The following is a 27,533-nucleotide window of genomic DNA, read 5'->3' on the forward strand; positions in this document are numbered from 1 at the left end:
TTCCATTTTGGTTTTTGCATGTTTGTACTTCTGTTTGTTATTTGATGTGTAAATACATGTGTTTGTTATCTTTTTATTTGTGTGTGCGCCTATTTTCAGGTTTGTTCAACTGTTTCTGTGAGTGTGTTTGGGCATGTGTGCCTGATTTTGTGTGTCAGTACCTGTTTTTAGACTCTGTTTGTCTGTATATATTTTCCGTGTGTGTATCATTTTGTCTACAGAGACATCTGTGTGTGTGTGTTAGTTATTGTGTGTTAGTGCTTTTGTTGCGCCAGAGAAGCATGTGTTTAAGTATTTATGTGTGTGCATTTCTGTGTAGTAGTAAAACACATGTGTGTGTGTTTGTCATTGTGTGTGATTGCTTTTTTGTGTGTGTGCGTGTTTGTGCATTTTTTGCTTTGGTAAAGCATGCGTGTGTGTGTTTGCAGTTGTTTGTGAGTGCATTTTTGTGTGTCAGAGATGCATGTGTGTGCATCCTTGTGTGATGGTGAAGCATGTGTGTGTTTGTGTGTGATTGTGAGTGAGTGCATTATTGTGTTTTAGAGAAGCATGTTTGTGAGTGTTTGTGTGTGTGCATTTATTTGTGTTAAAGTGAAGCATGTGTGTGAGTGTTTGTGTGTGTGAGTGTATTTGTGTGGTACAGAATCGTGTGTGTGCATTTATCTGTGTGTGTGTGTAGTTTTCATAACGGCTCAGATCACATGACATCCTGATGTGAGTTTCAAACACATTTCCAGTGAAGGAACAAAGATCAGCAGCTCTGACGTCTGCAGAGTCTCAGAAGAAAAAGACGTTTCTTGGTCGATTCCTCCTGAAACACGGAGACAGAAAAATGTATCAACTTGTAAAATCATGCGTGAAGTGAGTCTTGAAGAAAAGTGACAATTATCATCCACTGACTTTAGTCTCTGTCCACGGGCGGATCCTTCAGATGGTCCAGCTCCGAGCTGGGGGCCGCTGTAAGATCACAAACCCTGTTAGCTTGTGTGCTTCTCACCAGCAGATGAAACTAGTGTCAACACTGATGCTAGCATGCTAGCACTCTGTCACATGGTCAACATCTGAGCTGAGACAAGATCATGTACTTACAAGACGAGTCAGAGTCGCCTGAAATGGAAAGAAAGAGGACAAATTACACCTGAAGAAGATGAACATAGAAGAGTTCCTCTGACCTCTTCTCATCTCTGCTGACCTTCTTTGACCTTCTATTCTTTCTCTCCAGTATCTGGAGATGATCTGGATCAAATCACAAACTCTCACCTTTCTTCTTCTTCTTGTAGATGAAGTATCCAACCACTGTGAGCACCAGAGCGGAGGCAGCGACGGCGGCCATGATGATGTACAAGGTCAGGAAAGTCCTGGCTGTGGATGGAGAGCAAAGTAAGTGGAGACATGATCAGGTGACCAGTGTTAGAGACGTGGTGGGGCCTCATTCAGCAGATCCATGCTGACCACACCTGGACTCTCATCTGGATGAAATAAACCTCTGGAGACACCAAGAAGGTTCTGAAGACTCTTACCGTTGGTCAGGATGTTTGACGGATCCAGTTTGGTGACCACGTCTTCCGGAATGCCGTCCAGTTGAAACACACACTCGTACCTGGACCAGTCGTCAGACGGGAGTTTCAGGTCCACCATGTTCTGGAAGGTTCCGTCAGGGTTGGGGAGGATCTCTCCGTGTTCCACGTCCTCGTGCAGCTCCTCTCCGTCTTTGGTCCAGAACAACATGGCTCTGTCGGGGTAGAAGCCTGTAGCGTGGCAGGTGACCGGAGAGCTGGCTGTCTTCTGGAGGAGAGACACTCGTGGACGCTCTGAAGGGAGAGACACCACACTTCAGAGAGAAAGTCAAAGGATGGACAGAGAATGAAGGAGAGGAGGAGGAGGGAGGACAGGGGTGGAGGTGAGGAAGAGAAGATAAGAGGAGAGAGAGAGAGAGAGGACATGAGGAGAGAGAGGAGGGAGAGAAGGAGGAAGGAGAGCAGAAGGAGAAGAAGGTCATGGAACTACCTGTTCTCATCAAGGTTTTGCTCCCAAACTTCACAAACTTCTTCAGATCATTTGGACATTCCTGGGTGTAAAAGAACTGTATATATTTATTCCAGCCTTCATCCTGGTCCCACTTGTGTTTGGTGATGACGGCCTGAGGACTCGGAGCGACCCAGGTCAGAGTCTGAAGGTCAAACACGATGAAGTCTTCTCCATCATAGCCGTGCTGATGGTGACCTTTGACCTCTCCAGTCTCATCGTCCCACTCACAACCGTTCATCATCTGAAAGATGTGAACACCTGAGAGAGAAACCAGAGTGAGACCTGATCTACTCCACTGTTTAATACTCCACTGTGATCTACTCCACTGTTTAATACTCCACTGTGATCTACTCCACTGTTTAATACTCCACTGTGGTCTACTCAACTGTTTAATACTCCACTGTGATCTACTCCACTGTTTAATACTCCACTGTGGTCTACTCCACTGTTTAATACTCCACTGTGGTCTACTCCACTGTTTAATACTCCACTGTGATCTACTCCACTGTTTAATACTCCACTGTGGTCTACTCCACTGTTTAATACTCCACTGTGGTCTACTCCACTGTTTAATACTCCATTGCGATCTACTCCACTGTTTAATACTCCACTGTTTAATACTCCACTGTGATCTACTCCACTGTTTAATACTCCACTGTGGTCTACTCCACTGTTTAATACTCCACTGTGGTCTACTCCACTGTTTAATACTCCACTGTGATCTACTCCACTGTTTAATACTCCACTGTGATCTACTCCACTGTTTAATACTCCACTGTGGTCTACTCCACTGTTTAATACTCCACTGTGGTCTGCTCCACTGTTTAATACTCCACTGTGGTCTGCTCCACTGTTTAATACTCCACTGTGGTCTACTCCATTTTTTTTTAACTCCACGCTGGTCATCTCCACTGTTTAATATTCCAATGTGGTCTACTCCACTGTTTAATACTCCACTGTGGTCTACTCCACTGTTTAATACTCCACTGTGGTCTACTCCACTGTTTAATACTCCACTGTGGTCTACTCCACTGTTTAATACTCCACTGTGGTCTGCTCCACTGTTTAATACTCCACTGTGGTCTACTCCATTTTTTTTTAACTCCACGCTGGTCATCTCCACTGTTTAATATTCCAATGTGGTCTACTCCACTGTTTAATACTCCACTGTGGTCTACTCCACTGTTTAATACTCCACTGTGGTCTACTCCACTGTTTAATACTGCACTGTGATCTACTCCACTGTTTAATACTCCACTGTGATCTACTCCACTGTTTAATACTCCACTGTGGTCTACTCCAATCTTTAATACTCCACTGTGGTTTACTCCACTGTTTAATACTCCACTGTGATCTACTCCACTGTTTAATACTCCACTGTGATCTACATTTTTTTCCGCTTCCGGTGAGCCTTTGATCGGCTGCTTGAAACGTGAGCTCCTGCAATAATTGCCAAAAACAGTCGTTTTAACGACTACTTGTCCGGATATTATGCTCATATCACTTAAGATATGTCTCAAGCATCTCGGATCTATGATCGTGATGCTCTTTTCAACATCAGAGAGTCGATGGAGGACTTCACTCGCGACCGTTACCAACGTCCGGTGAACGTGTTTCCGGCTCCGCTTCTCATCGACTCGGACTCTGTGGAATATCGTTTGATCTCTCGAGTACCGGGCGATTTCCACAAGGGATCGAGTCGGGCTGGAGTACAGGTCAGGATGAGACGTGCAGGTGCGATCGCTCGGAACAACTCTGACGTCATCGAACGTCATCGATGTTTGATCGACATCCCTCTCACTGTGTGTGACGACACATCAGCGCTGCCGTCTGTCCAGACCTCAACGAAAGGTGGTAAGATTTTTTCATTTCCTCTCTTTAATTCGACTTTTACAACCGAGTTGAACTTCAGTGACAGCTGGTACCCACGTGACCGCTGTTCGCTTCAAAAGATCCCGCTCTGCGCGCCTGTCAGTGACGCGGCGTCGTCAGTGACGTCATCGGTGCTGAATGTGGGACTTCTTAATGTTCGCTCCATTACTAATAAATCCTTTATTCTTAATGATCTTTTCACAAGAGTTAATTTGGATTTATTATGTCTTTCTGAGACTTGGCAGAGAGAGGAAGAGTTTATTCATCTGAACGAACTCTGTCCAGTAGGGAGCGCTGTCCTGGGGAAGCCTCGCCTCTCTGGTCGTGGAGGAGGTCTTGCTACTGTTTTTAGGGAGAGTTGTTCTTGCAAAGTGATTCAGACACAAGAATTCACTTCTTTTGAGTCTCAGATGATCTTGGTTGGTTCTACAAGACCTTTCTATTGTGTGTCAATCTACCGTCCGCCTGGTCCTGCGGCGATGTTCTTGAAAGACTTTTGTGACTTCTTATCTTCCATTATTCAGATGGAATCTGTTCTTATTCTTGGAGACTTTAATCTTCATGTTGATGACGTCACATCTTGTTCTGCTAAAGAACTTTTAACTTTAACTTAGTTTTTACTCTTGGCCTGAACATTTCTAATGTATCTGTACATGATGTCCATCTGAGTGATCATTCTCTTGTCTTGTTCAACCTGGACTTCATCCCTGAACCTAAGCCTTTGAAAGTTAGGTCTCAGAGGCGTGTCATCTCAGCCGATACTGCAGACAGTTTTTCTGCTATGTTTGACCGTCTTTCCTTTGATGACTGTCCAGATGTGGACAGTTTGATTCACTGTTTTACTGATCATTGTGTTGAAATACTGGATCAAGTGGCACCTGTTAAATCGAACTTGAAAATTCAGAAAAAACGGTGCCCTTGGACAAATGAAGATCTCCTGAGTCTGAAGAGACTTTGTCGAAAGACTGAGCGTCTCTGGAAGTCTACTAAACTTGAGGTGCACAGACTTCACCTCAGGGATCTGTTGACTTCTTACAATGAGATGGTAGAAACTGCTAGATCTGATTACATCAGAAAACTGGTAGCAGAAAATAGGAAAAACTACAAAGTTTTGTTTGACACGATTAATTCTCTCATGTCTCCTGCTCCTCAAATCACGCCTGTCTTCTGTGAAGCTGACAGCAATGCATTGTTGAGATTTTTCATTGACAAAATTAAATTGATCAAAGAGAAAATCTCTCCCCCTTTGTTGGGAACCCCTACTGTCTCTGAGCCCATCTCCTCCTCTTGGTCATCCTTCACTGCTGTATCTTTGGGTGATATTTCAGCACTAGTGAACAAGATGAAACCCTCCTCTTGCTCAGATGACGTCCTTCCTTGTAGGCTTTTTATCAAAGTATTTGATGTAATTGGCCCCTGGGTTACCAATATGGTGAACCTCTCCCTTTCCACAGGGGTTTTTCCCAATGCATTTAAACATGCCATTGTGGAGCCTCTGCTCAAAAAACCAGGCTTAGACCCAACTGACCTCAGTAATTTCAGGCCTATTTCTAAGCTCCCTTTCTTGTCCAAGATCTTGGAGAAGGTGGTGTCCGAGCAGCTGTCTTTGTTCTTGGATCAGAGCGACATCCATGAGAAGTTTCAGTCTGGCTTCCGTAAACATCACTCTACGGAGACAGCTTTACTGAAAGTGTCCAGTGACATCATGATGTCGGCTGACTCTGGTAAATTCACTGTTCTGGTTCTCTTGGATCTGTCGTCAGCCTTTGACACAGTTGATCACCAGATCCTGCTGAGAAGACTAAGGGATGAAGTGGGACTGTCTGGGTCTGTGTTAGAATGGTTCTCATCTTACCTTTCTGGGCGCAGTTTTAGTGTATCTGCCAATCAAATGAGGTCTGAATCGGCAGATCTGTTGTGTGGAGTCCCTCAAGGTTCTGTTCTGGGTCCTTTATTGTTTTTGCTGTACTTGATTCCCCTTGGTAAAATCATTCAGAGATTTCCAGATGTTTCTTATCACATTTTTGCTGATGACATCCAGCTCTACTGCTCTTTTGACCCAACTGAGCCCCAAAGGCTGAACAGCTTAGTCAATTGTTTGCTAGAAATCAAACAATGGCTGAGTGAAAACACTTTACAGCTTAATGTGGACAAAACTGAAACTCTGGTGATTGCTCCTGATGATACGATTCCAGGGTTGAGTCAGTACTTGGGTGACTTAGGTCAGTCTGTCAAACTGAGCCTGAGAAACCTGGGTGTTGTATTTGATAAAGACATGTCTCTTGTTCAACACTGTAGAAAACTGACCAGAAACTGTTTCCTTCAACTGAGAAAAATCTCTAAACTTGTATTGTATTGTATTGTAACAGTTTGTTTTCATGTCTTAACAAGAAGGAGCTGTCTCGTCTGCAGTTGATTCAGAACTCTGCAGCGAGAATTCTGACCCGCTCTAGTAGAAGAACTCACATTTCTCCGGTCCTTAAAACTCTTCACTGGCTTCCAGTTTCTTTCAGGATCAACTTTAAAATTCTGGTTCTTACTTTCAGAGCTATTCATGGTCAGGCTCCTCCTTACATCACTGATCTGATCCAGCCTTACACCCCAGCTCGGTCTCTGAGGTCTGTGGATCAGAATCTACTTATGGTTCCACGCACACGGCTCAGGACCAGAGGAGAGAAATCTTTTCAGGCTGTTGCTCCTAAGCTTTGGAACAATCTTCCTCTCTCTTTGCGCTTGATGGAGTCTACTGACTCCTTTAAGAAACATCTTAAGACGTTTCTATTTGTGCAGGCTTTTCCTTGAATTTCTCGAACTCCTGTGTTGTTCTCGGTGTTGTCTTGATCTTTGAAGTATGTACTGTTTTGAATATTGTTTTGATTGTTAAAGCGCTTTGTGACCCTGGTCTCGAAAAGCGCTATATAAATATATATTACTTACTTACTTACTTACTTACTTAATACTCCACTGTGGTCTACTCCACTCTTTAATACTCCACTGTGGTTTACTCCACTGTTTAATACTCCACTGTGATCTACTCCACTGTTTAATACTCCACTGTGGTCTACTCCACTGTTTCATACTCCACTGTGATCTTCTCTTCTTCTCTGAACTTGTATGATCTACTCCAGTTTCCTCCTCTGATCTACTCTGTATACAAGATTGATGGTTCAGGATGTAAAAAGGTTGAACATGATTCAGTTTAAGGTCAAACATTGATTTTAAAGACAACAAACCTCCAGTTTGGTTGAATCTCTGTTTTACTATTTCAATGTTGTTCTTCTGGACCTGCAGGTAATTATTCAACTTATTTGTGTCTCTCTCCCAGTACTGAGGATCATCTGCTGTGACCTGGATCATCCAGTCTTGTTTGGGTACTTTTCTCCTGGTGTTGCTGTCGTAGTGTTCCACTTCAACTCCGTCCACATAAGTGACAGAAACAAACTCTGGGAAGTTTTTAACTCCAGCAGACGCAGTGTCGAAAAACTGCATTGTGTGAATCACTGTGAGACACAAAAACAAAGTTTAGATCTTCTCTGGTTCTGATGACACAACGTTGTGATGCAGCAGAACAATCACATCTTCTACAAAGACAAAGAGGTGAAGAACAGAGGGACAGTCAGCAGTGACACAAAGTTCACGTCCACACACGGACACCAGCAGAACATCCTTCACACTTCACTCTCCAAGAACCCTGGCTAACTGGGACACAACTATAGAAGAAGAAGAAGAAGAAAGAAGAAAAAACTATTAATATTAATAACAATCTGAAATGTAATAAATATTTATAATAAAACAAATAAGGAATAAAGAGAATTAAAAGAATAAATGGATGAATTAAGAAGAAACAGGAGCAACAATGTTGAAAAAGATCAAACAACTAAATTGAAATTGTTTTTAAAAAACGCATCGATAATAAAATATTAAAACCAAGTTCATGGAACAAATCTAAGAATGATTGATAGAATAAAGATCATTGAAGGACATTAAGGTTAATGATGAAGTTAAATAACATGAGTTTATATCAGTTTATAAATAACATGTTTCTGAAGATTACTGTTCAACATGATTGTAAATGTTTCATTTAGATATTTTAAGTCCAAACACAAGTTCAGAGCAGCTGCTTCACTGAGTTGCTCCAATAAACTGTGAGATGTGATAATATGTTGAAGTGAGCTGAGCTACAAGGTTGTCTGAACATGCGCACTTAAGAAATGCGACACTTTCTTTGTTTTTATTTCCTCATTTTAGTTCATGATAGACTTGTTTACTAAAGTCAAATCAATGAAAATTGTAAAAGCTCTTCTTGTGAGTCAATGAATCTCCTGATGGCAGCATCGTTTAAAAACAAGTGATCAGCTCATGAAGCAAAACTCTGGAGTCACTTTCTGTTCAGCGTCAAACAAGTTCCTCCGTCAATCAACAGAAGTGACTCAACAGCGCCACCAGGTGAGCACCTGACATTGAGCTCGGATCTACTTTTCTGTGTACGACTTCTTCACGGTTCTGAGATGAAAAGTGAATCAGTGAAACACTTTGACTCCTCTGAGAGTGAAAAGGTCATGAAGGTTGTAGTGAAGAGTATTTGGAGAAATAAAAGGTGACGCAGGTGTGAACACATGAAAGTGGAGGAAGGAGACTCACTCGCAGTTGAGCTGTGGATCCACACAACAAGCACAAACAACACCTTCTTCATCTTCAGCTCTTTTCTGGAGACTAGGATCCAACAAGTCTTCAGGTCGACGAACGAAGTACAAGTGAAAGTAAACAACAGACGCAGGAAGAAATATCTGAGCCAATGAGGATTCAGTGTGACGTCACGTCCAGATGGAAAGTCAAAGTAAACCAAACATGTTATTACGACTATTTTCTGTGACAAAAACTCCACTTTAAACTTTATTATTATTTCTTAGAGTCGTTCTTCTGAACCTTAAAGTCACGCAGAATGTGAACTATGGAATACCAGGAGTGTCAAATTAAAGTGAAGAGAAATAAAAGTGGATTGAATTGCTTTTTATTTTGACATACGATGATTTATATGTATAAACTTTCTTTCCTTCCTTTCTATTCTCTTTTATTCAGAAAAAAAAGTTTTTCTAAAATATTACTATGAAAGTAAAAAAAAAACGAGTTTTTTGTGGAGACGAGAAAAGCTTCTAGTTCCCTCTAGTGGTTCAAACATGACATTGAGCTCAAACAGTAAATACATTTGAATGATTTCCAGTCATTTTCATCAATTCAAGAACCATTTTTATCATTATTTTACGGACAGACTTTCTGTAGTTAAAAAAACACTTGAACTATCTTCAGTTCCCTCCTGGTCAGTGAGCTCTTGGTGCTCTACGATCTCTCCAACATTGTATGGTCTCACAGGAAGTAAAACTGCCTGTTCTTGGTACTATTTACCCACAAACCTTAGCATGAACTGGCCCTCAAAAGTAAACCTGTCAGAGAAAGTAAAGGTCTCAGGCAACAGCAGGTTGAAAGTGGGGATATAAGCAGTGGAGAAAATAAAAAAATTAACTTTCAGGTTGAATTATAGAATTAAAATATATCATTTTTACTTAAAGTATACAATATTTGATTGTTTTTTTAGTTGATAAATCTCATACAGAAATAAAGTTGTGTGATGAGCTACAATATTTAACTTCATCAAAATGTCTTTAAATCCATTTTAATTAACATTTTCAATCAGGTTTTGTTTTTACACACAAATAAATGTGATCAGTATCCGTTCATGGTGATTGTCCTTATCTGCCACAATGATTCTTCCCTGACTGAATATCTTTTGAGCGTGTTGTGTTGAGTCTGTAATGCTGCCAACAAAGTTATGAATCTACAAGTTTCCTGACACACTTCGACTAGAAATTGTTCTTGATGATAGTTTATTGAAAATAATTCTTCTCACTTTTGTTTCTTTGTCAAGATGAAACATTAAACATTTCCACATGGTTGGTTTAAACACTCAATGTGAACATTTTGGTGCATGTGTTGAACTTTCATTTGGATTAATATGTAAGTTCACAGTATTGAGGGGAGGAATATGATCAGAGTGTTGGTTTTCCATTTTAAAAGTGTAAATATTGTCTCATTCTGCACTTTGTCCAGGACGAGAACACAGTCTTCTCTTTCAGTCAGACAAGCCTACTCTTGGGATGAAGGTTTTTGATCATCCATTGTGCCGACCAAGGCTTTTCTATGGTTTTCCACCAGTGTTTCCTCTTTCCTCTTGAGAACAGTGAGGCTCGAGGGTTTGAGGTTGATTTTAGTGGCACCAGAAGCTCCAACAAATCACTGGTTCCTCAACTGGTTGGCTCTACAACAAACTGAAGAAATGCTGACTCTGCTCTCTGTTCTAATGTTGACCACAGTGTTGGACAAATCTGTGATCAACACCTTAGAGAGCATGAGCTCCATCATCACATAACTTATGCTATTTATCCCAAAGCTTTCATGTATATATTACCCATTGAATTAAAATGCCATAGGATAGTGATGTTACCGACTGTGTCGAGGCTTCGAAGCGTGTGTCGAGTAATCCAGGAATTTTTTCATGAAGCGTGTATCGAGGCGTGTGTTGGTTACGTAGGTGATGACGTTCGAGGCCTCGCGAACCGAACCGTCACGTGACTGGTTCGAGCAGCGCTGCTTGAACGAGTCACGTGACCGGCTCGAGAAGCGCCGAGTGAACCAGCCCGTCACGTGACCGGTTCGGTAATCGCTCGTGAACTTCCCGCGGAACTCAGAATAAAAGTGGCCTCAAAACGCAATGGATCTTCCCCCACATCTCTTGGATTGGCGGATTGTTGACTATAGCAAACTTTGGTTTACTAGTAGTATCATGGAACCAGCGAGAAAAAGGCGTTTTTCCCCCGTGTGGCAGCATTTTGAGCAGATCTCTCCTATTAAGGTATAATAATGTTGGAATATAGGCTGTGAATTACAGCCTGTGATTAATATATTCTCACAGACACATACACACACCCATTATTATATATACTATATATATATATATATATATACAGACCCATTATTATATTTTATATATACACATATAAAGTATATATATGTATATATAAAAGATAATAATTGGTGTATATATATATATATTGGACACGCCTTGTACTTATATCCATCTTTTTTTTTGTCTGTTGTGTCTGTTCTGTTCCAAGGAAATTGGATACAACAACAACACTTCATCAATGCTGAGGCATTATAGAGCCCTGCATGAGAGCTTGGAGACCAACGAGACAATTGAACCAACGTCAGGCAAGCTAGATGGCTTCTTTCAAATTCATTTATTTACTATACTACTGTTTGTTATTTATTTTATGTGGTCACTTACATGCAGCTTTTCTGTTTTAGGAAGCAAACTCTGGCATCGTTTAGATGCCACAGTACAGCAGACCAGGCCGAGGAATGAAACGGTTGATGCTACGGTGGCGGTGAAGACCTACCTCAACGAACACAATATTCCTAGAAACGAGGACCCCCTACAGTACTGGGCGAAATGTAAGAATATACACCCATCTCTCTTTCAGCTGGCCATGAAAATACTGTGTACCCCGGCTTCATCCGTCCCCTGCGAAAGGATTTTTTCCAAAGCCGGGGAAATAATCAGTAAAAAAAGAAACCGGCTAAAGCCCAGTACTGTGGGAAAATTGCTTTTTTAAAATAAAAATGAATAATTATTTTAAAAAAAACAAGGTTGTCAAGCACATTTTTTAATATCAGAATCATTTGCGCACAAAGATGCAATGCTCCCAATTGTCCACATGATGGCATGGTCGTGCAAATGAAGCCTCACGAGGCTTTGCTCCAAAGATGAACTACTCGGCTGGGAGGCTTCGGTGCTTCATGAGGCTTCATCTCGCCATCACTACCATAGGATTTTTATATTAAACTTTGACAGAACCAACAACCACTCTGATCATATTCCTCTCAATACTGCACAAGGAAGTAAAGAAGGATCATCAATGACAGAGAACATATGAAGTGAATCATTATTCTCTGTCTGCTTCACACTCAGGAAGGAATATCACAACTCTTCATCATGGTTAGTGACACCAAACACTTTACAAACACATTTCTTAAGTTAAGAACTATAGAAATGATCCCTGAAAGTATAGTCTTAACTTAACTCTGCACCAACATCACACTCCATCCTCACACCAAACCATTACAGTGACGGATGCATAGTTTTTGAATTTTAAAATGTTACTGTCATTCATTTGATTGCAAAGATATGAGACTAGAAAACATACTTTGTAGTTTCACAGTTTATACACAACATGTATTTATAATCAAAAGGTTATCTCTGTAACCAAGGTTCTACGATGATGTGTGACACTCTCTATATGATGATATATATGATTCTATGGATAACCTCTCTTGACCCTGACTCTGAAAAAGAACGATGCATTCACCAATGCTTTCCATGTGACCTGCACTGAAACACACCAGTAATATATTCATGCAGCCTGGTGCTTGAATCATGTCAAGTTATAATTGTTGTTGACTTTAACATCCATGTGGATATGGTTCATGACAGCTTGACAACTACGTTCAATTCCATAATAGAATCAATTGTCTTGATTGTTGACTGTTTCAACCACACCTTGGATCTAGTTCTAGCAAACAGACCCTGAAGTTAAAAATCACAAATGTTTCTCCTCAGAACTCAGTTAATCTGACCATTAAGTATTAAATTGTTAAAAACAAAGGAAGGAACGAAGTGCAGAGACTGCCATCTAATGGACTCTGAAAATAATGACACTGCTTCATGAAGCTTCATCAGAACATCTCTGCTCTTCTGGTCACATCAGCCTGTCACAGAGATCAGGGATTAGTTTTGCTGGAGTTCCCTGTCAGAGACTCACACAATCCTCAGGTCTGGGTTTATTTCTTTTAAGTCTTTGTCAGTTTACTTCTCCTCTGGATCCACAACTTGAATACTGGGTATGATCTTTGACCTCTTGTGTCCCGGCAGCTCCAGGTTCTGCTCCGTGATGCTGCTTTCACCCTCAGAATCCCACGACTCTGAAGAGTCTACATCATATGTGTCAAACTCAAGGCCCGCGGGCCAAATGTGGCCCGCCTGCCTTACCTTGACCAATGAGCAAAAAAAACAACTTGAAAAAACACACACACACACACACACACACACACACACACAGGTGAAGGCGAATACATGTTTGTGCTTCAAGGAGAAAGGCCTGTATGTCTTTTGTGTTATGAGGCAGTGTCGGTTGTCAAAGAGTACAATCTACGCCGGCATTTTGACACCAAACACGGAGCCAAGTATGCCACATTTACTTATTTTAAGAACATGACCAATGGATGGTGGAGAGGATCCACTTGGTGTGTTCAGGATCTACTCATCCACAAGAATTGACAGCCAATATATAAGCTAGGGAACCAAAAAACGTGACCAATAACTGGTTGTGAACTGAGACTTTCTTTCTTGTTGGGACATATAAAGACTCAACAATCTGATTTTCCTGCAATTGATTTATTTTTTGCTTGTGATGACAATTGTGACGACACATGTGCATCAACAAGGAAAAAGTTGCTTGTCAGACTTATTTTAGTTGCAACTTATTAGTCTTGAGCTGTAAGTTTTGACTTGTTTTTATGTGTAGAAATGTATTTAGTACCACATGCAAGGCTGAGTGCAGCCATTTTTATTTTATTGTAAAATGCTACATCACACATGTTGTTAGCAGCTCACAATTGTTGGTTTTACAGTAGCTATGACCTCAAGTAATACATTCAAAGTCATTTAACATTAAGGAGTAGTTACATTTATTTTACATTAGCTTACATTTAGCTACTGTTGTGAATTTGGAAATCAGGCAGTCGGAGAATTTTAAAAGTTTAAAAACAAAATGCTTTATTTCAAGCTTAAGAGCAGATATATGCCGGCAGTCCAACGTGCACGGACCTAAGCGGAACAACCTCTCAGGTGAGCTGATGTTCAGAAAAGGATACCTAAGCAGAGTGCGCAGACTCGTTTGTACGAGAATCTTGAGATTAACATTGGTCAAAATCAAAGATGCAGGCGGGCGTTGTTTAGCGATACGCGGCCTGGTTGGAGCACTTGGATCCTTCCTTCGCCGTTGCTCCCCCTTACAGGTGGGTCCATCGGTGTCTCTCGGTGTCAAGCCCCAAGTCTAATTGTCATGTTCCTGTTCTGACGGTTACCAGGGTACCGTTATCAACTGACATGCCGATGGTTATGAAACAGGGAGGTTCCTCTCGCTGACCTCGGATCCTTCGGTGCAGTGACGGGGCTGAGTGGCAATGTTCGTGTGTTTGATCACCTCAGTAGTTTTCCAGAAAACATAATGTTGCATAGTATTGCAGTTATATAAGCATAGCACGTATAACACATTTGTATGAATAAATTAAAAGAATATCCCCTTTAATGATTAAGACCCGCATATGTATTTTACTCATTACTACATTTATAAGTTACATCTGGCCCTTTGAGGGCAGCCATTATGATGATGTGGCCCCTGGTGAAAACCAGTTTGACACCCCTGGTCTACATAGTCACTCTCAGACCCACTTAGTTCCACCAACGCCACCTCCTGAAGATGTTCACACAAGTCATGAGATTTAGAGTGAGCTCCACGTTTGAATTCAAGAACACAAATCAATTAACATGTGACTGAGAACGACTACGACTTCCTGTTGACGATCTATTCTATTTCCTGTGATTCTGGTGAAACGTGTGCCTGAGAATGTTTTCTGTCTGAATTGTGGAACTAAAGCATTTGCTCAGTCTTCACCAGGACCAGATTAAAAGTATCTTGTATCACAGTTGTCTTGGTTTGGACCTGCATGATGATGAACTCACGTTTGTAAATGACTTGTAACGTAACACATCCATATCACAGCAAATAAAAAAACACGTCTTGACCAGCGGTGGACAATTTATAATGAGGTCAAATTAAATACTGTTGACGAAACAAAATGTAGAATAAAAAACTAAATTAATCTAAACTGTGATCATTGCCATGACATTAAAACAACTATATCAGGTTATTTTATTATGCATTACAAACAATTGTAAACATTAAACAATATATTTTAATACAAGGGAAAATACATTTTAACAAGAGTTGTGTTTGATGTTAAAATGAAAATATTTATTCAATTATAAAAATGTTGACTTAGGTGAGCGACTCACAGCTAGGGGGCGATCTAGGTGGATTGTTGTGGTGTCCTCTTCCACGCTGCAAACAGAAAGCAGTTGAGTGCAGTGAGGGCGTGACACACAAGTCTCATAGAGGCACACCTGACTGGTGCAGGTGCTCGGGGGGCGGAGTCAAACATCCACACTGGGCGTCTCACCACACCTGTCCAAATGTGTCGTCAGTGTTGCACATTTGAGCTCTGGCGGGATCTAAGATGGCGGCACAGGTGTGGCGTGAGATCGGCGTCTCATGGTTGTGTAACCTGATGAAGTTTGACTTGAGAGAAGCAGGTCAGAGAGCAAACCTCCACAAACACATTCAGCCGACTCAGCAGGAAACTTTGAATCAAGTTTCTACATGTGAATTGTCGGCACAAGCTCTTCTGGATTTTTCTTCTACACAAAAGTGGACACAACTTATGTGCACCTGTTCAGCACAAGACGAGTTGATCAAAGCAATACAGTCATATTTAGGACATGAGTTGATCAGGAAACAGAAGGAGAGGTCAGAGATGTTGACCTTTCATAACAGCTGCACAAATGGATTCTTTCTGAGCCTCCACTGACCCTCAATGACAAGTGACTTTACTGAACATTTGGAGTCCAAACACATGTGGACGTTTTCTGTCCATTTATTTGAAGATCAAAACACACAAGAAATGAAGCAGCAGTTCAACTATGTTTGACAAGATTCTTCACCTCTGACATCACAACTGACGCTTCATTAACTAGTGTCTACACACCAGGAAGAAAACACACAAACTATTACATGAACACAAAACTGTCTGTGCGTGTACTTGTGTGCGTGTACTTGTGTGTGTGTGTGTGTGTGTGTGTGTGTGCATGTGTGTGTGTGTCTACACATTCATAAATTTGTCACTGTGTGTCTGATTTTTTTTCCATTTTGGTTTTTGCATGTTTGTACTTCTGTTTGTTATTTGATGTGTAAATACATGTGTTTGTTATCTTTTTATTTGTGTGTGCGCCTATTTTCAGGTTTGTTCAACTGTTTCCGTGAGTGTGTTTGGGCATGTGTGCCTGATTTTTTGTGTCAGTACCTGTTTTTAGACTCTGTTTGTCTGTATATATTTTCCGTGTGTGTATCATTTTGTCTACAGAGACATCTGTGTGTGTGTGTTAGTTATTGTGTGTTAGTGCTTTTGTTGCGCCAGAGAAGCATGTGTTTAAGTATTTATGTGTGTGCATTTCTGTGTAGTAGTAAAGCACATGTGTTTGTGTTTGTCATTGTGTGTGATTGCTTTTTTGTGTGTGTGCGTGTTTGTGCATTTTTTGCTTTGGTAAAGCATGCGTGTGTGTGTTTGCAGTTGTTTGTGAGTGCATTTTTTTGTGTCAGAGATGCATGTGTGTGCATCCTTGTGTGATGGTGAAGCATGTGTGTGTTTGTGTGTGATTGTGAGTGAGTGCATTATTGTGTTTTAGAGAAGCATGTTTGTGAGTGTTTGTGTGTGTGCATTTATTTGTGTTAAAGTGAAGCATGTGTGTGTGTGTTTGTGTGTGATTGTGAGTGAGTGCATTATTGTGTTTTAGTGAAGCATGTGTGTGAGTGTTTGTGTGTGTGCATTTATTTGTGTTAAAGTGAAGCATGTGTGTGAGTGTTTGTGTGTGTGAGTGTATTTGTGTGGTACAGAATCGTGTGTGTGCATTTATCTGTGTGTGTGTGTAGTTTTCATAACGGCTCAGATCACATGACATCCTGATGTGAGTTTCAAACACATTTCCAGTGAAGGAACAAAGATCAGCAGCTCTGACGTCTGCAGAGTCTCAGAAGAAAAAGACGTTTCTTGGTCGATTCCTCCTGAAACACGGAGACAGAAAAATGTATCAACTTGTAAAATCATGCGTGAAGTGAGTCTTGAAGAAAAGTGACAATTATCATCCACTGACTTTAGTCTCTGTCCACGGGCGGATCCTTCAGATGGTCCAGCTCCGAGCTGGGGGCCGCTGTAAGATCACAAACCCTGTTAGCTTGTGTGCTTCTCACCAGCAGATGAAACTAGTGTCAACACTGATGCTAGCATGCTAGCACTCTGTCACATGGTCAACATCTGAGCTGAGACAAGATCATGTACTTACAAGACGAGTCAGAGTCGCCTGAAATGGAAAGAAAGAGGACAAATTACACCTGAAGAAGATGAACATAGAAGAGTTCCTCTGACCTCTTCTCATCTCTGCTGACCTTCTTTGACCTTCTATTCTTTCTCTCCAGTATCTGGAGATGATCTGGATCAAATCACAAACTCTCACCTTTCTTCTTCTTCTTGTAGATGAAGTATCCAACCACTGTGAGCACCAGAGCGGAGGCAGCGACGGCGGCCATGATGATGTACAAGGTCAGGAAAGTCCTGGCTGTGGATGGAGAGCAAAGTAAGTGGAGACATGATCAGGTGACCAGTGTTAGAGACGTGGTGGGGCCTCATTCAGCAGATCCATGCTGACCACACCTGGACTCTCATCTGGATGAAAGAAACCTCTGGAGACACCAAGAAGGTTCTGAAGACTCTTACCGTTGGTCAGGATGTTTGACGGATCCAGTTTGGTGACCACGTCTTCCGGAATGCCGTCCAGTTGAAACACACACTCGTACCTGGACCAGTCGTCAGACGGGAGTTTCAGGTCCACCATGTTCTGGAAGGTTCCGTCAGGGTTGGGGAGGATCTCTCCGTGTTCCACGTCCTCGTGCAGCTCCTCTCCGTCTTTGGTCCAGAACAACATGGCTCTGTCGGGGTAGAAGCCTGTAGCGTGGCAGGTGACCGGAGAGCTGGCTGTCTTCTGGAGGAGAGACACTCGTGGACGCTCTGAAGGGAGAGACACCACACTTCAGAGAGAAAGTCAAAGGATGGACAGAGAATGAAGGAGAGGAGGAGGAGGGAGGACAGGGGTGGAGGTGAGGAAAAGAAGATAAGAGGAGAGAGAGAGAGAGGACATGAGGAGAGAGAGGAGGGAGAGAAGGAGGAAGGAGAGCAGAAGGAGAAGAAGGTCATGGAACTACCTGTTCTCATCAAGGTTTTGCTCCCAAACTTCACAAACTTCTTCAGATCATTTGGACATTCCTGGGTGTAAAAGAACTGATTATATTTCTTCATGCCTTCATTCTGGTCCCACTTGTGTTTGGTGATGACGGCCTGAGGACTCGGAGCGACCCAGGTCAGAGTCTGAAGGTCAAACACGATGAAGTCTTCTCCATCATAGCCGTACTGTAGGTAACCTTTGACCTCTCCAGTCTCATCGTCCCACTCACAACCGTCCATTATCTGAAAGATGTGAACACCTGAGAGAGAAACCAGAGTGAGACCTGATCTACTCCACTGTTTAATACTCCACTGTGATCTACTCCTCTGTTTAATACTCCACTGTGGTCTACTCCACTGTTTCATACTCCACTGTGATCTACTCCTCTGTTTAATACTCCACTGTGATCTACTCCTCTGTTGAATACTCCACTGTGGTCTACTCCACTGTTTCATACTCCACTGTGGTCTACTCCTCTGTTTAATACTCCACTGTGGTCTACTCCACTGTTTCATACTCCACTGTGATCTACTTCACTGTTTAATACTCCACTGTGATCTACTCCACTGTTTCATACTCCACTGTGGTCTACTCCTCTGTTTAATACTCCACTGTGGTCGACTCCACTGTGATCTACTTCACTGTTTAATACTCCACTGTGGTCTACTTCACTGTTTAATACTCCATTGTGATCTACTTCACTGTTTAATACTCCACTGTGGTCTACTCCACTGTTTCATACTCCACTGTGATCTACTCCACTGTTTAATACTCCACTGTGATCTACTCCTCTGTTTAATACTCCACTGTGATCTACTCCACTGTTTCATACTCCACTGTGATCTACTCCACTGTTTAATACTCCACTGTGATCTACTCCACTGTTTAATACTCCACTGGGATCTACTCCACTGTTTAATACTCCACTGTGATCTACTCCACTGTTTAACACTCCACTGTGATCTACTCCACTGTTTAATACTCCACTGTGATCTACTCCACTGTTTAATACTCCACTGTGATCTACTCCACTGTTTAACACTCCACTGTGATCTACTCCACTGTTTCATACTCCACTGGGATCTACTCCACTGTTTAATACTCCACTGTGATCTACTCCACTGTGATCTACTCCACTGTGATCTACTCCACTGTGATCTACTCCACTGTTTAATACTCCAATGTGATCTACTTCACTGTTTAATACTCCACTGTGATCTACTCCACTGTTTAATTCTCCCCTTTGATCTACTCCACTGTTTAATACTCCCCTTTGATCTACTCCACTGTTTAATACTCCACTGTGATCTACTCCACTGTGATCTACTCCACTGTGATCTACTCCACTGTTTAATACTCCAATGTGATCTACTTCACTGTTTAATACTCCACTGTGATCTACTTCACTGTGATCTACTCCACTGTGATCTACTCCACTGTTCAATACTCCAATGTGATCTACTCCACTGTTTAATACTCCACTGTGATCTACTCCACTGTTTAATACTCCACTGTGGTTTACTCCACTGTTTAATACTCCATTGTGATCTACTCCACTGTTTAATACTCCATTGCGATCTACTCCACTGTTTAATACTCCACTGTGGTCTACTCCACTGTTTAATACTCCATTGCGATCTACTCCACTGTTTAATACTTCACTGTGGTCTACTCCACTGTGGTCTACTCCACTGTTTAATACTCCACTGTGGTCTACTCCACTGTTTAATACTCCATTGCGATCTACTCCACTGTTTAATACTTCACTGTGGTCTACTCCACTGTGGTCTACTCCACTGTTTAATACTCCACTGTGATCTACTCCACTGTTTAATACTCCACTGTGGTCTACTCCACTGTTTAATACTCCACTGTGATCTACTCCACTGTTTAATACTCCACTGTGATCTACTCCACTGTTTAATACTCCACTGTGGTCTACTCCACTGTTTAATACTCCACTGTGATCTACTCCACTGTTTAATACTCCATTGCGATCTACTCCACTGTTTTATACTCCACTGTGGTCTACTCCACTGTTTAATACTCCACTGTGGTCTACTCCACTGTTTAATACTCCATTGCGATCTACTCCACTGTTTAATACTCCACTGTGGTCTACTCCACTGTTTAATACTCCACTGTGATCTACTCCACTGTTTAATACTCCATTGCGATCTACTCCACTGTTTAATACTCCACTGTGATCTACTCCACTGTTTAATACTCCACTGTGATCTACTCCACTGTGATCTTCTCTCCTTCTCTGAACTTGTATGATCTACTCCAGTTTCCTCCTCTGATCTACTCTGTATACAAGATTGATGGTTCAGGATGTAAAAAGGTTGAACATGATTCAGTTTAAGGTCAAACATTGATTTTAAAGACAACAAACCTCCAGTTTGGTTGAATCTCTGTTTTGCTATTTCAATGTTGTTCTTCTGGACCTGCTGATGGTTATTTAATATATTTGTCTCTCTCTCCCAGTACTGAGGATCATCTGCTGTGACCTGGATCATCCAGTCTTGTTTGGGTACATTTCTCCTGGTGTTGCTGTCGTAGTGTTCCACTTCAACTCCGTCCACATAAGTGACAAAAACAAACTCTGGGAAGTTTTTAACTCCAGCAGACGCAGTGATGAATTGCTGATATGTGTGAATCACTGTGAGACACAAAAACAAAGTTTAGATCTTCTCTGGTTCTGATGACACAACGTTGTGATGCAGCAGAACAATCACATCTTCTACAAAGACAAAGAGGTGAAGAACAGAGGGACAGTCAGCAGTGACACAAAGTTCACGTCCACACACGGACACCAGCAGAACATCCTTCACACTTCACTCTCCAAGAACCCTGGCTAACTGGGACACAACTATAGAAGAAGAAGAAGAAGAAAGAAGAAAAAACGATTAATATTAATAACAATCTGAAATGTAATAAATATTTATAATAAAACAAATAAGGAATAAAGAGAATTAAAAGAATAAATGGATGAATTAAGAAGAAACAGGAGCAACAATGTTGAAAAAGATCAAACAACTAAATTGAAATTGTTTTTAAAAAACGCATAGATAATAAAATATTAAAACCAAGTTCATGGAACAAATCTAAGAATGATTGATAGAATAAAGATCATTGAAGGACATTAAGGTTAATGATGAACTTAAATAACATGAGTTTATATCAGTTTATAAATAACATGTTTCTGAAGATTACTGTTCAACATGATTGTAAATGTTTCATTTAGATATTTTAAGTCCAAACACAAGTTCAGAGCAGCTGCTTCACTGAGTTGCTCCAATAAACTGTGAGATGTGATAATATGTTGAAGTGAGCTGAGCTACAAGGTTGTCTGAACATGCGCACTTAAGAAATGCGACACTTTCTTTGTTTTTATTTCCTCATTTTAGTTCATGATAGACTTGTTTACTAAAGTCAAATCAATGAAAATTGTAAAAGCTCTTCTTGTGAGTCAATGAATCTCCTGATGGCAGCATCGTTTAAAAACAAGTGATCAGCTCATGAAGCAAAACTCTGGAGTCACTTTCTGTTCAGCGTCAAACAAGTTCCTCCGTCAATCAACAGAAGTGACTCAACAGCGCCACCAGGTGAGCACCTGACATTGAGCTCGGATCTACTTTTCTGTGTACGACTTCTTCACGGTTCTGAGATGAAAAGTGAATCAGTGAAACACTTTGACTCCTCTGAGAGTGAAAAGGTCATGAAGGTTGTAGTGAAGAGTATTTGGAGAAATAAAAGGTGACGCAGGTGTGAACACATGAAAGTGGAGGAAGGAGACTCACTCGCAGTTGAGCTGTGGATCCACACAACAAGCACAAACAACACCTTCTTCATCTTCAGCTCTTTTCTGGAGACTAGGATCCAACAAGTCTTCAGGTCGACGAACGAAGTACAAGTGAAAGTAAACAACAGACGCAGGAAGAAATATCTGAGCCAATGAGGATTCAGTGTGACGTCACGTCCAGATGGAAAGTCAAAGTAAAACAAACATGTTATTACGACTATTTTCTGTGACAAAAACTCCACTTTAAACTTTATTATTATTTCTTAGAGTCGTTCTTCTGAACCTTAAAGTCACGCAGAATGTGAACTATGGAATACCAGGAGTGTCAAATTAAAGTGAAGAGAAATAAAAGTGGATTGAATTGCTTTTTATTTTGACATATATATGTATAAACTTTCTTTCCTTCCTTTCTATTCTCTTTTATTCAGAAGTTTTTCTAAAATATTACTATGAAAGTAAAAAATAAACGAGTTTTTTGTGGAGACGAGAAAAGCTTCTAGTGCCCTCTAGTGGTTCAAACATGACATTGAGCTCAAACAGTAAATACATTTGAATGATTTTCAGTCATTTTCATCAATTCAAGAACCATTTTTATCATTATTTTACGGACAGACTTTCTGTAGTTAAAAAAACACTTGAACTATCTTCAGTTCCCTCCTGGTCAGTGAGCTCTTGGTGCTCTACGATCTCTCCAACATTGTATGGTCTCACAGGAAGTAAAACTGCCTGTTCTTGGTACTATTTACCCACAAACCTTAGCATGAACTGGCCCTCAAAAGTAAACCTGTCAGAGAAAGTAAAGGTCTCAGGCAACAGCAGGTTGAAAGTGGGGATATAAGCAGTGGAGAAAATAAAAAAAAATAACTTTCAGGTTGAATTATAGAATTAAAATATATCATTTTTACTTAAAGTATTAAATATTTGATTGTTTTTTTAGTTGATAAATCTCATACAGAAATAAAGTTGTGTGATGAGCTACAATATTTAACTTCATCAAAATGTCTTTAAATCCATTTTAATTAACATTTTCAATCAGGTTTTGTTTTTACACACAAATGTTGATGTTGGTGCAGAGTTAAGTTAAGACTATACTTTCAGGGATCATTTCTATAGTTCTTAACTTAAGTGTTTGTAAAGTGTTTGGTGTCACTAACCATGATGAAGAGTTGTGATATTCCTTCCTGAGTGTGAAGCAGACAGAGAATAATGATTGACTTCATATGTTCTCTGTCATTGATGATCCTTCTTTACTTCCTTGTGCAGTATTGAGAGGAATATGATCAGAGTGGTTGTTATGTACAATACAATATATGAAAACATTTGTATATGTTAATCTACATCTCTACTGTCTCCTTGAGCAGATACATACAACTCTCCACTGGAGGTAGATGCTCTTGCTCATTCATTGTGGTCACTTTAATCTTTTCCACTACAGTGTTTCCTCCTCCTGCTCTTGAGGAGAGTGAGAGGTTTAAGGTTCATTTAGTGGCTCCAGCAAAAACAAGCCCTCATCTCTGTGACAGACTGCTTTGACCAGAAGAGTGGTGAAGGTCTGATGAAGCTTCATGAAGCAGTGTCATTATTTTCCACTAGATGGTGCTCTCTGCAATATTTTCCTTTGTTTTGAACAACTGTTTTATTTAAACATCACTTTTTTCTTCTTCTTTCGTTTAGACAGTATTTATATTCTTACACAATTGACACCAGAGAGTTTAGTCTGAAGAATTTACTAGTTTACTGTAAATCTATTGAATTCCTAAAAAATCAGGCATCCTGGAGAAAAAAGTTCTGTTCATAAACAATGCATTTATTTATCTGATTAATTTCACAACAAAGTTATCAGCAAAAATATATCTCAACAACCATATCAGTAATAGTTGTACGTGTGTTTAAATATTCAGGTTTTTAACAAAATACAAACACATATCTCTACTAGTCTCACAAATCAATGAATCTGACAAATAAAAGTTTCTGCTTCTGAATCCTTTAAGCAGAAATGATGCCAAACTTGATGGTTTGTTAGAGCAAATGAATCCTAAAGCTTTAGTTAAGGATGAAATACTCTAATGGAAGTCTTCAGTGGTTCATGAGGCTGAATCTCACCATTACTGCTAAACTCATAGAAACGTTTGAAATGTAACCATCTTGTTATGAACCAACAACCACTCTGATCATATTCCTCTCAATACTGCACAAGGAAGTAAAGAAGGATCATCAATGACAGAGAACATATGAAGTCAATCATTATTCTCTGTCTGCTTCACACTCAGGAAGGAATATCACAACTCTTCATCATGGTTAGTGACACCAAACACTTTACAAACACATTTCTTAAGTTAAGAACTATAGAAATGATCCCTGAAAGTATAGTCTTAACTTAACTCTGCACCAACATCACACTCCATCCTCACACCAAACCATTACAGTGACGATCCAAAGGTGACCTTTGTGTTGAAGGAATGGCTTCATAAAAATCATTGTAAGGACCTGGAGTCTCTTAGTCAGTCTCCAGATCTAAACCTCATAGATCACAGATGTCAAATCAGTCCAGAAAAGTGCTTGTTCTTTGTAGTGTAGTTCACAGAAATAAAGAATTTTTTACTCAAAATGATTCAATAAATGACATTTGTTTCTTATAATATTGACTTTACCCCATGTGTGTGAAAGCTTTATGGTTCATGTGTTTGATATAAACATACATTTCATGTTGTGTATTTAATAGTGATGTGTTGATGAAGCCAAATGAAACAGTGTCATGTTGTTTAGAGGTCAGTAGGTGGCGCCATCAGTTTAAAAATTATGTTTCATTAGAAAAGTTGTTCAAAACAATGGAAAATAGTGCAGAGACCGCCATCTAGTGGACACTTAAAAATAATGACACTGCTTCATCAAGCTAAGAAGTACAAAGCACTTTCAATACTTACAAAGTATTTTATTAATTGACTTTTGTTTATTATAATATTGACTTTACTTTTTGTGTTTTTTAAATAATGTAGAAACCTAGTTTGAAAGTATTGTGGTGCATGTGTTTGATTTGTAAATACATTTCATGTTGTGTATTTAATGTGAATCACACAGTATCATGTTTGTTCAAATTAATGAATGCAGAAGAAAAATAATAAATACAAAATCAACCATCACTATAATAGTTTGGTGTGAGGATGGAGTGTGATGTTGGTGCAGAGTTAAGTTAAGACTATACTTTCAGGGATCATTTCTATAGTTCTTAACTTAAGAAATGTGTTTGTAAAGTGTTTGGTGTCACTAACCATGATGAAGAGTTGTGATATTCCTTCCTGAGTGTGAAGCAGACAGAGAATAATGATTCACTTCATATGTTCTCTGTCATTGATGATCCTTCTTTACTTCCTTGTGCAGTATTGAGAGGAATATGATCAGAGTGGTTGTTGGTTCATAACAACTAAATGTTAAACCTTTATGAGTTTAGCAGTAATGGTGAGATTAAGCCTCATGAACCACTGAAGACTTCCATTAGAGTAGTTCATCCTTAACTAAAGCTTTAGGATTCATTTGCTCTAACAAACCATCAAGTTTGGCATCATTTCTGCTTAAAGGATTCAGAAGCAGAAACTTTTATTTGTCAGATTCATTGATTTGTGAGACTAGTAGAGATATGTGTTTGTATTTTGTTAAAAACCTGAATATTTAGGGGCGCTGTTGAGCATAGCAATGGAGTAGACATGTTTTTTGGAGCTCCACAGAACGACTATATAAAAGTCATTTTAATGACGGTTGAATCGTTTTTTTTTTCATTTCACAGTTTATAAACAACATCTATAGAAAAACAACAGGTTACCTATGTAACCTTGGTTCTACAAATGATTGTGACACTCTCTATAGGATGATTCTATGGATAACCTCTCTTGGCCCTGACTCTGAAAAAGAACAAAGCACTCACCACCTCTTTACATGTGACCTGCACTGAAACACACCAGCAATATATTCGTGCCTCTGACTTTCTTCACCGTCCTCAACTAGCAGACAAGTGGACACACTGGACAGAGTAGATGAAGATTCATCCACTCTGGACCAGAGTGAAGGGGTGGGTAGAAAGCCCAGAAGGAGACCACTCTGGTCCTCACAGGTATGAACCTTCTAAAGAAAGAGGGTTCAAACATAGCATGACAGTTGCAATCCGTCTGATGGACAAACCAAACATGTCATCAGTACAATTAGCTGACACTGACGTGAGCAGCAGAAGCATCTTGAGGGACAAAATGTCCAAATGTCATCTGAGGCCAGAGTCTCAGTGGTCCATGAAGAAAACACTTCAGCAGTGGTAAGTAGTGATGGTCTGATGAAGCTTTATGAAGCAGTGTCATTATTTTCAGAGAACACTAGATGACGGTCTCTGCACTATTTTCTTTTTTTTCAAACTTAAGTTTTATTAGAATTTTCCACATTAAGGCAAACACACATACATCACAGAGAATAAAAAACACAAAACAAAAATAAAAAAATAAAAAAATAAAAATGGGGGTTGTTCATGTTTCTTACATGCATCTTTCAATATATAAAGTACACACTGATACAGTCCAAGTATTTCACAGGTGTCGTTGTTGTGTAAACAGAGTCCACTTTTTCCATTTTTCTATAAATTTGTCTTCTTGTGTCCTTATCCTGTGGGTTAAAAGTTCCATTTCAAAAACTCCTTTGACAATGTGAGTCCATTCTTCCACTGGTTTTCGTATTGTGCCATTTTTTGGTAATGGCCTTTTTAGCGACTGCCACTAGTATTTTAAATAAATATTTGTCTTCCTTGTTTACAATGTTTGAATTTAAGCCCAGGTACAAAATTGAACATGCAGGTGGAATATTATAGCCCAAGATGTTTTCAACTGCTTCATGCACATCCTTCCAATATTTCCTGATTTTAGAGCAATACCAGAAAACATGAGCATCGACATTGACTTCGTTACAATCTCTCCAACACGACTGGTCCGATGACAGTTGTCTGCTTTTCATTTTTGGTGTAATGAAATATCTTATTACATTTTTCCAGCAGTGTTCCCTCCAGATACGAGAAGATGTCGTAGAATGCTGCGTCTTCCAAATATGTGACCATTCTTCTTGACTTATACTGATATGGAACTCTTTTTCCCACTTTTCCTTTACATCATTTGTTGTCTTTCCCTTAGTTTCCATCCTTTGCTTGTATAATGTTGAGACAATTTTACACTTCTTGCCGTTATAGGTTCCAATCAAAGTTTGGATTATACCATTTCTGTTTTCATTCATGTTTGGTTTAATTTGTTTGTCATAGAAGTCCCGTAATTGTAAGAATCTAAAGTGGTCTCTGTTATTTAGAGAGTATATTTGTTTCAGTTCTTGGAAGCTCATCATTTTGCCATGTTTTGTGTCTGTGCATATTGCAGTTAAACCTGGATCCACTGCCTGAACTGTAAATCCAGATTATTTGGAGTGAAATTGTTATTGTATGCTATCCAACTGAATATTTTAATTTCATTTTCCAATTTGTGTTTTCTGACCACCTTGAACCACATTTCAAGTGTGAATTGACTTATTTTATCTAATTGGTTACTATATTCCTTCATGGTTTTTCTGTCTCCAATTAGACTT

At 40.0% G+C, this 27,533-nt stretch overlaps 2 protein-coding genes and 4 non-coding genes across 6 annotated transcripts; 2 read left to right on the plus strand and 4 right to left on the minus strand.

Moving 5' to 3' along the window:
- Window positions 1-1,270: 1,270 nt before the first annotated feature.
- On the minus strand, window positions 1,271-14,124 carry LOC148074866 (class I histocompatibility antigen, F10 alpha chain-like). The gene is made up of 4 exons (XM_087796138.1): window positions 14,109-14,124; window positions 7,134-7,400; window positions 2,008-2,286; window positions 1,271-1,811 (listed from the first exon to the last, which is right to left on the minus strand). The coding sequence occupies exons 1-4, from the start codon at window positions 14,122-14,124 to the stop codon at window positions 1,411-1,413; spliced, it is 963 nt and encodes a 320-aa protein (XP_087652264.1). The 3' UTR covers window positions 1,271-1,410.
- Window positions 11,818-12,030, minus strand: LOC148074867 (small nucleolar RNA U3). Its single transcript, XR_015711896.1, has one exon. It is a non-coding gene; the product is annotated as a small nucleolar RNA U3 (small nucleolar RNA).
- A 3,292-nt stretch (window positions 14,125-17,416) lies between the features above and the next one.
- LOC148074868 (class I histocompatibility antigen, F10 alpha chain-like) lies at window positions 17,417-23,338 on the minus strand. Its single transcript, XM_087796140.1, has 4 exons — window positions 23,302-23,338; window positions 20,523-20,789; window positions 18,108-18,386; window positions 17,417-17,913 (listed from the first exon to the last, which is right to left on the minus strand). The coding sequence occupies exons 1-4, from the start codon at window positions 23,336-23,338 to the stop codon at window positions 17,513-17,515; spliced, it is 984 nt and encodes a 327-aa protein (XP_087652266.1). The 3' UTR covers window positions 17,417-17,512.
- LOC148074869 (small nucleolar RNA U3) lies at window positions 23,015-23,222 on the plus strand. Its single transcript, XR_015711993.1, has one exon. It is a non-coding gene; the product is annotated as a small nucleolar RNA U3 (small nucleolar RNA).
- A 755-nt stretch (window positions 23,339-24,093) lies between the features above and the next one.
- On the minus strand, window positions 24,094-24,306 carry LOC148074870 (small nucleolar RNA U3). Its single transcript, XR_015711963.1, has one exon. It is a non-coding gene; the product is annotated as a small nucleolar RNA U3 (small nucleolar RNA).
- Window positions 24,307-25,124: 818 nt separating this feature from the next.
- LOC148074871 (small nucleolar RNA U3) lies at window positions 25,125-25,337 on the plus strand. Its single transcript, XR_015711897.1, has one exon. It is a non-coding gene; the product is annotated as a small nucleolar RNA U3 (small nucleolar RNA).
- Window positions 25,338-27,533: the final 2,196 nt, after the last annotated feature.

The sequence above is a fragment of the Callionymus lyra genome, chromosome 7 (genome assembly GCF_982586985.1).
Source record: "Callionymus lyra chromosome 7, fCalLyr1.hap1.1, whole genome shotgun sequence".
In the NCBI taxonomy this organism is placed as follows: Eukaryota; Metazoa; Chordata; class Actinopteri; order Syngnathiformes; family Callionymidae; genus Callionymus; species Callionymus lyra.

Bases quoted from the DNA above. Each gene is read 5' to 3' on its own strand.
- LOC148074866 (XM_087796138.1), bottom strand. The intron at 2,287-7,133 runs GTTTGTTGTCTT...TTTCTCTCTCAG, and splicing joins GAGATTCAACCAAACTGGAG to GTGTTCACATCTTTCAGATG. The intron at 1,812-2,007 runs GTAGTTCCATGA...CTCTCCCTTCAG, and splicing joins CAAAACCTTGATGAGAACAG to AGCGTCCACGAGTGTCTCTC.
- LOC148074868 (XM_087796140.1), bottom strand. From the start codon at position 23,338: ATGAATGAGCAAGAGCATCTACCTCCAGTGGAGAGTT. The intron at 18,387-20,522 runs GTTTGTTGTCTT...TTTCTCTCTCAG, and splicing joins GAGATTCAACCAAACTGGAG to GTGTTCACATCTTTCAGATA. The intron at 17,914-18,107 runs GTAGTTCCATGA...CTCTCCCTTCAG, and splicing joins CAAAACCTTGATGAGAACAG to AGCGTCCACGAGTGTCTCTC.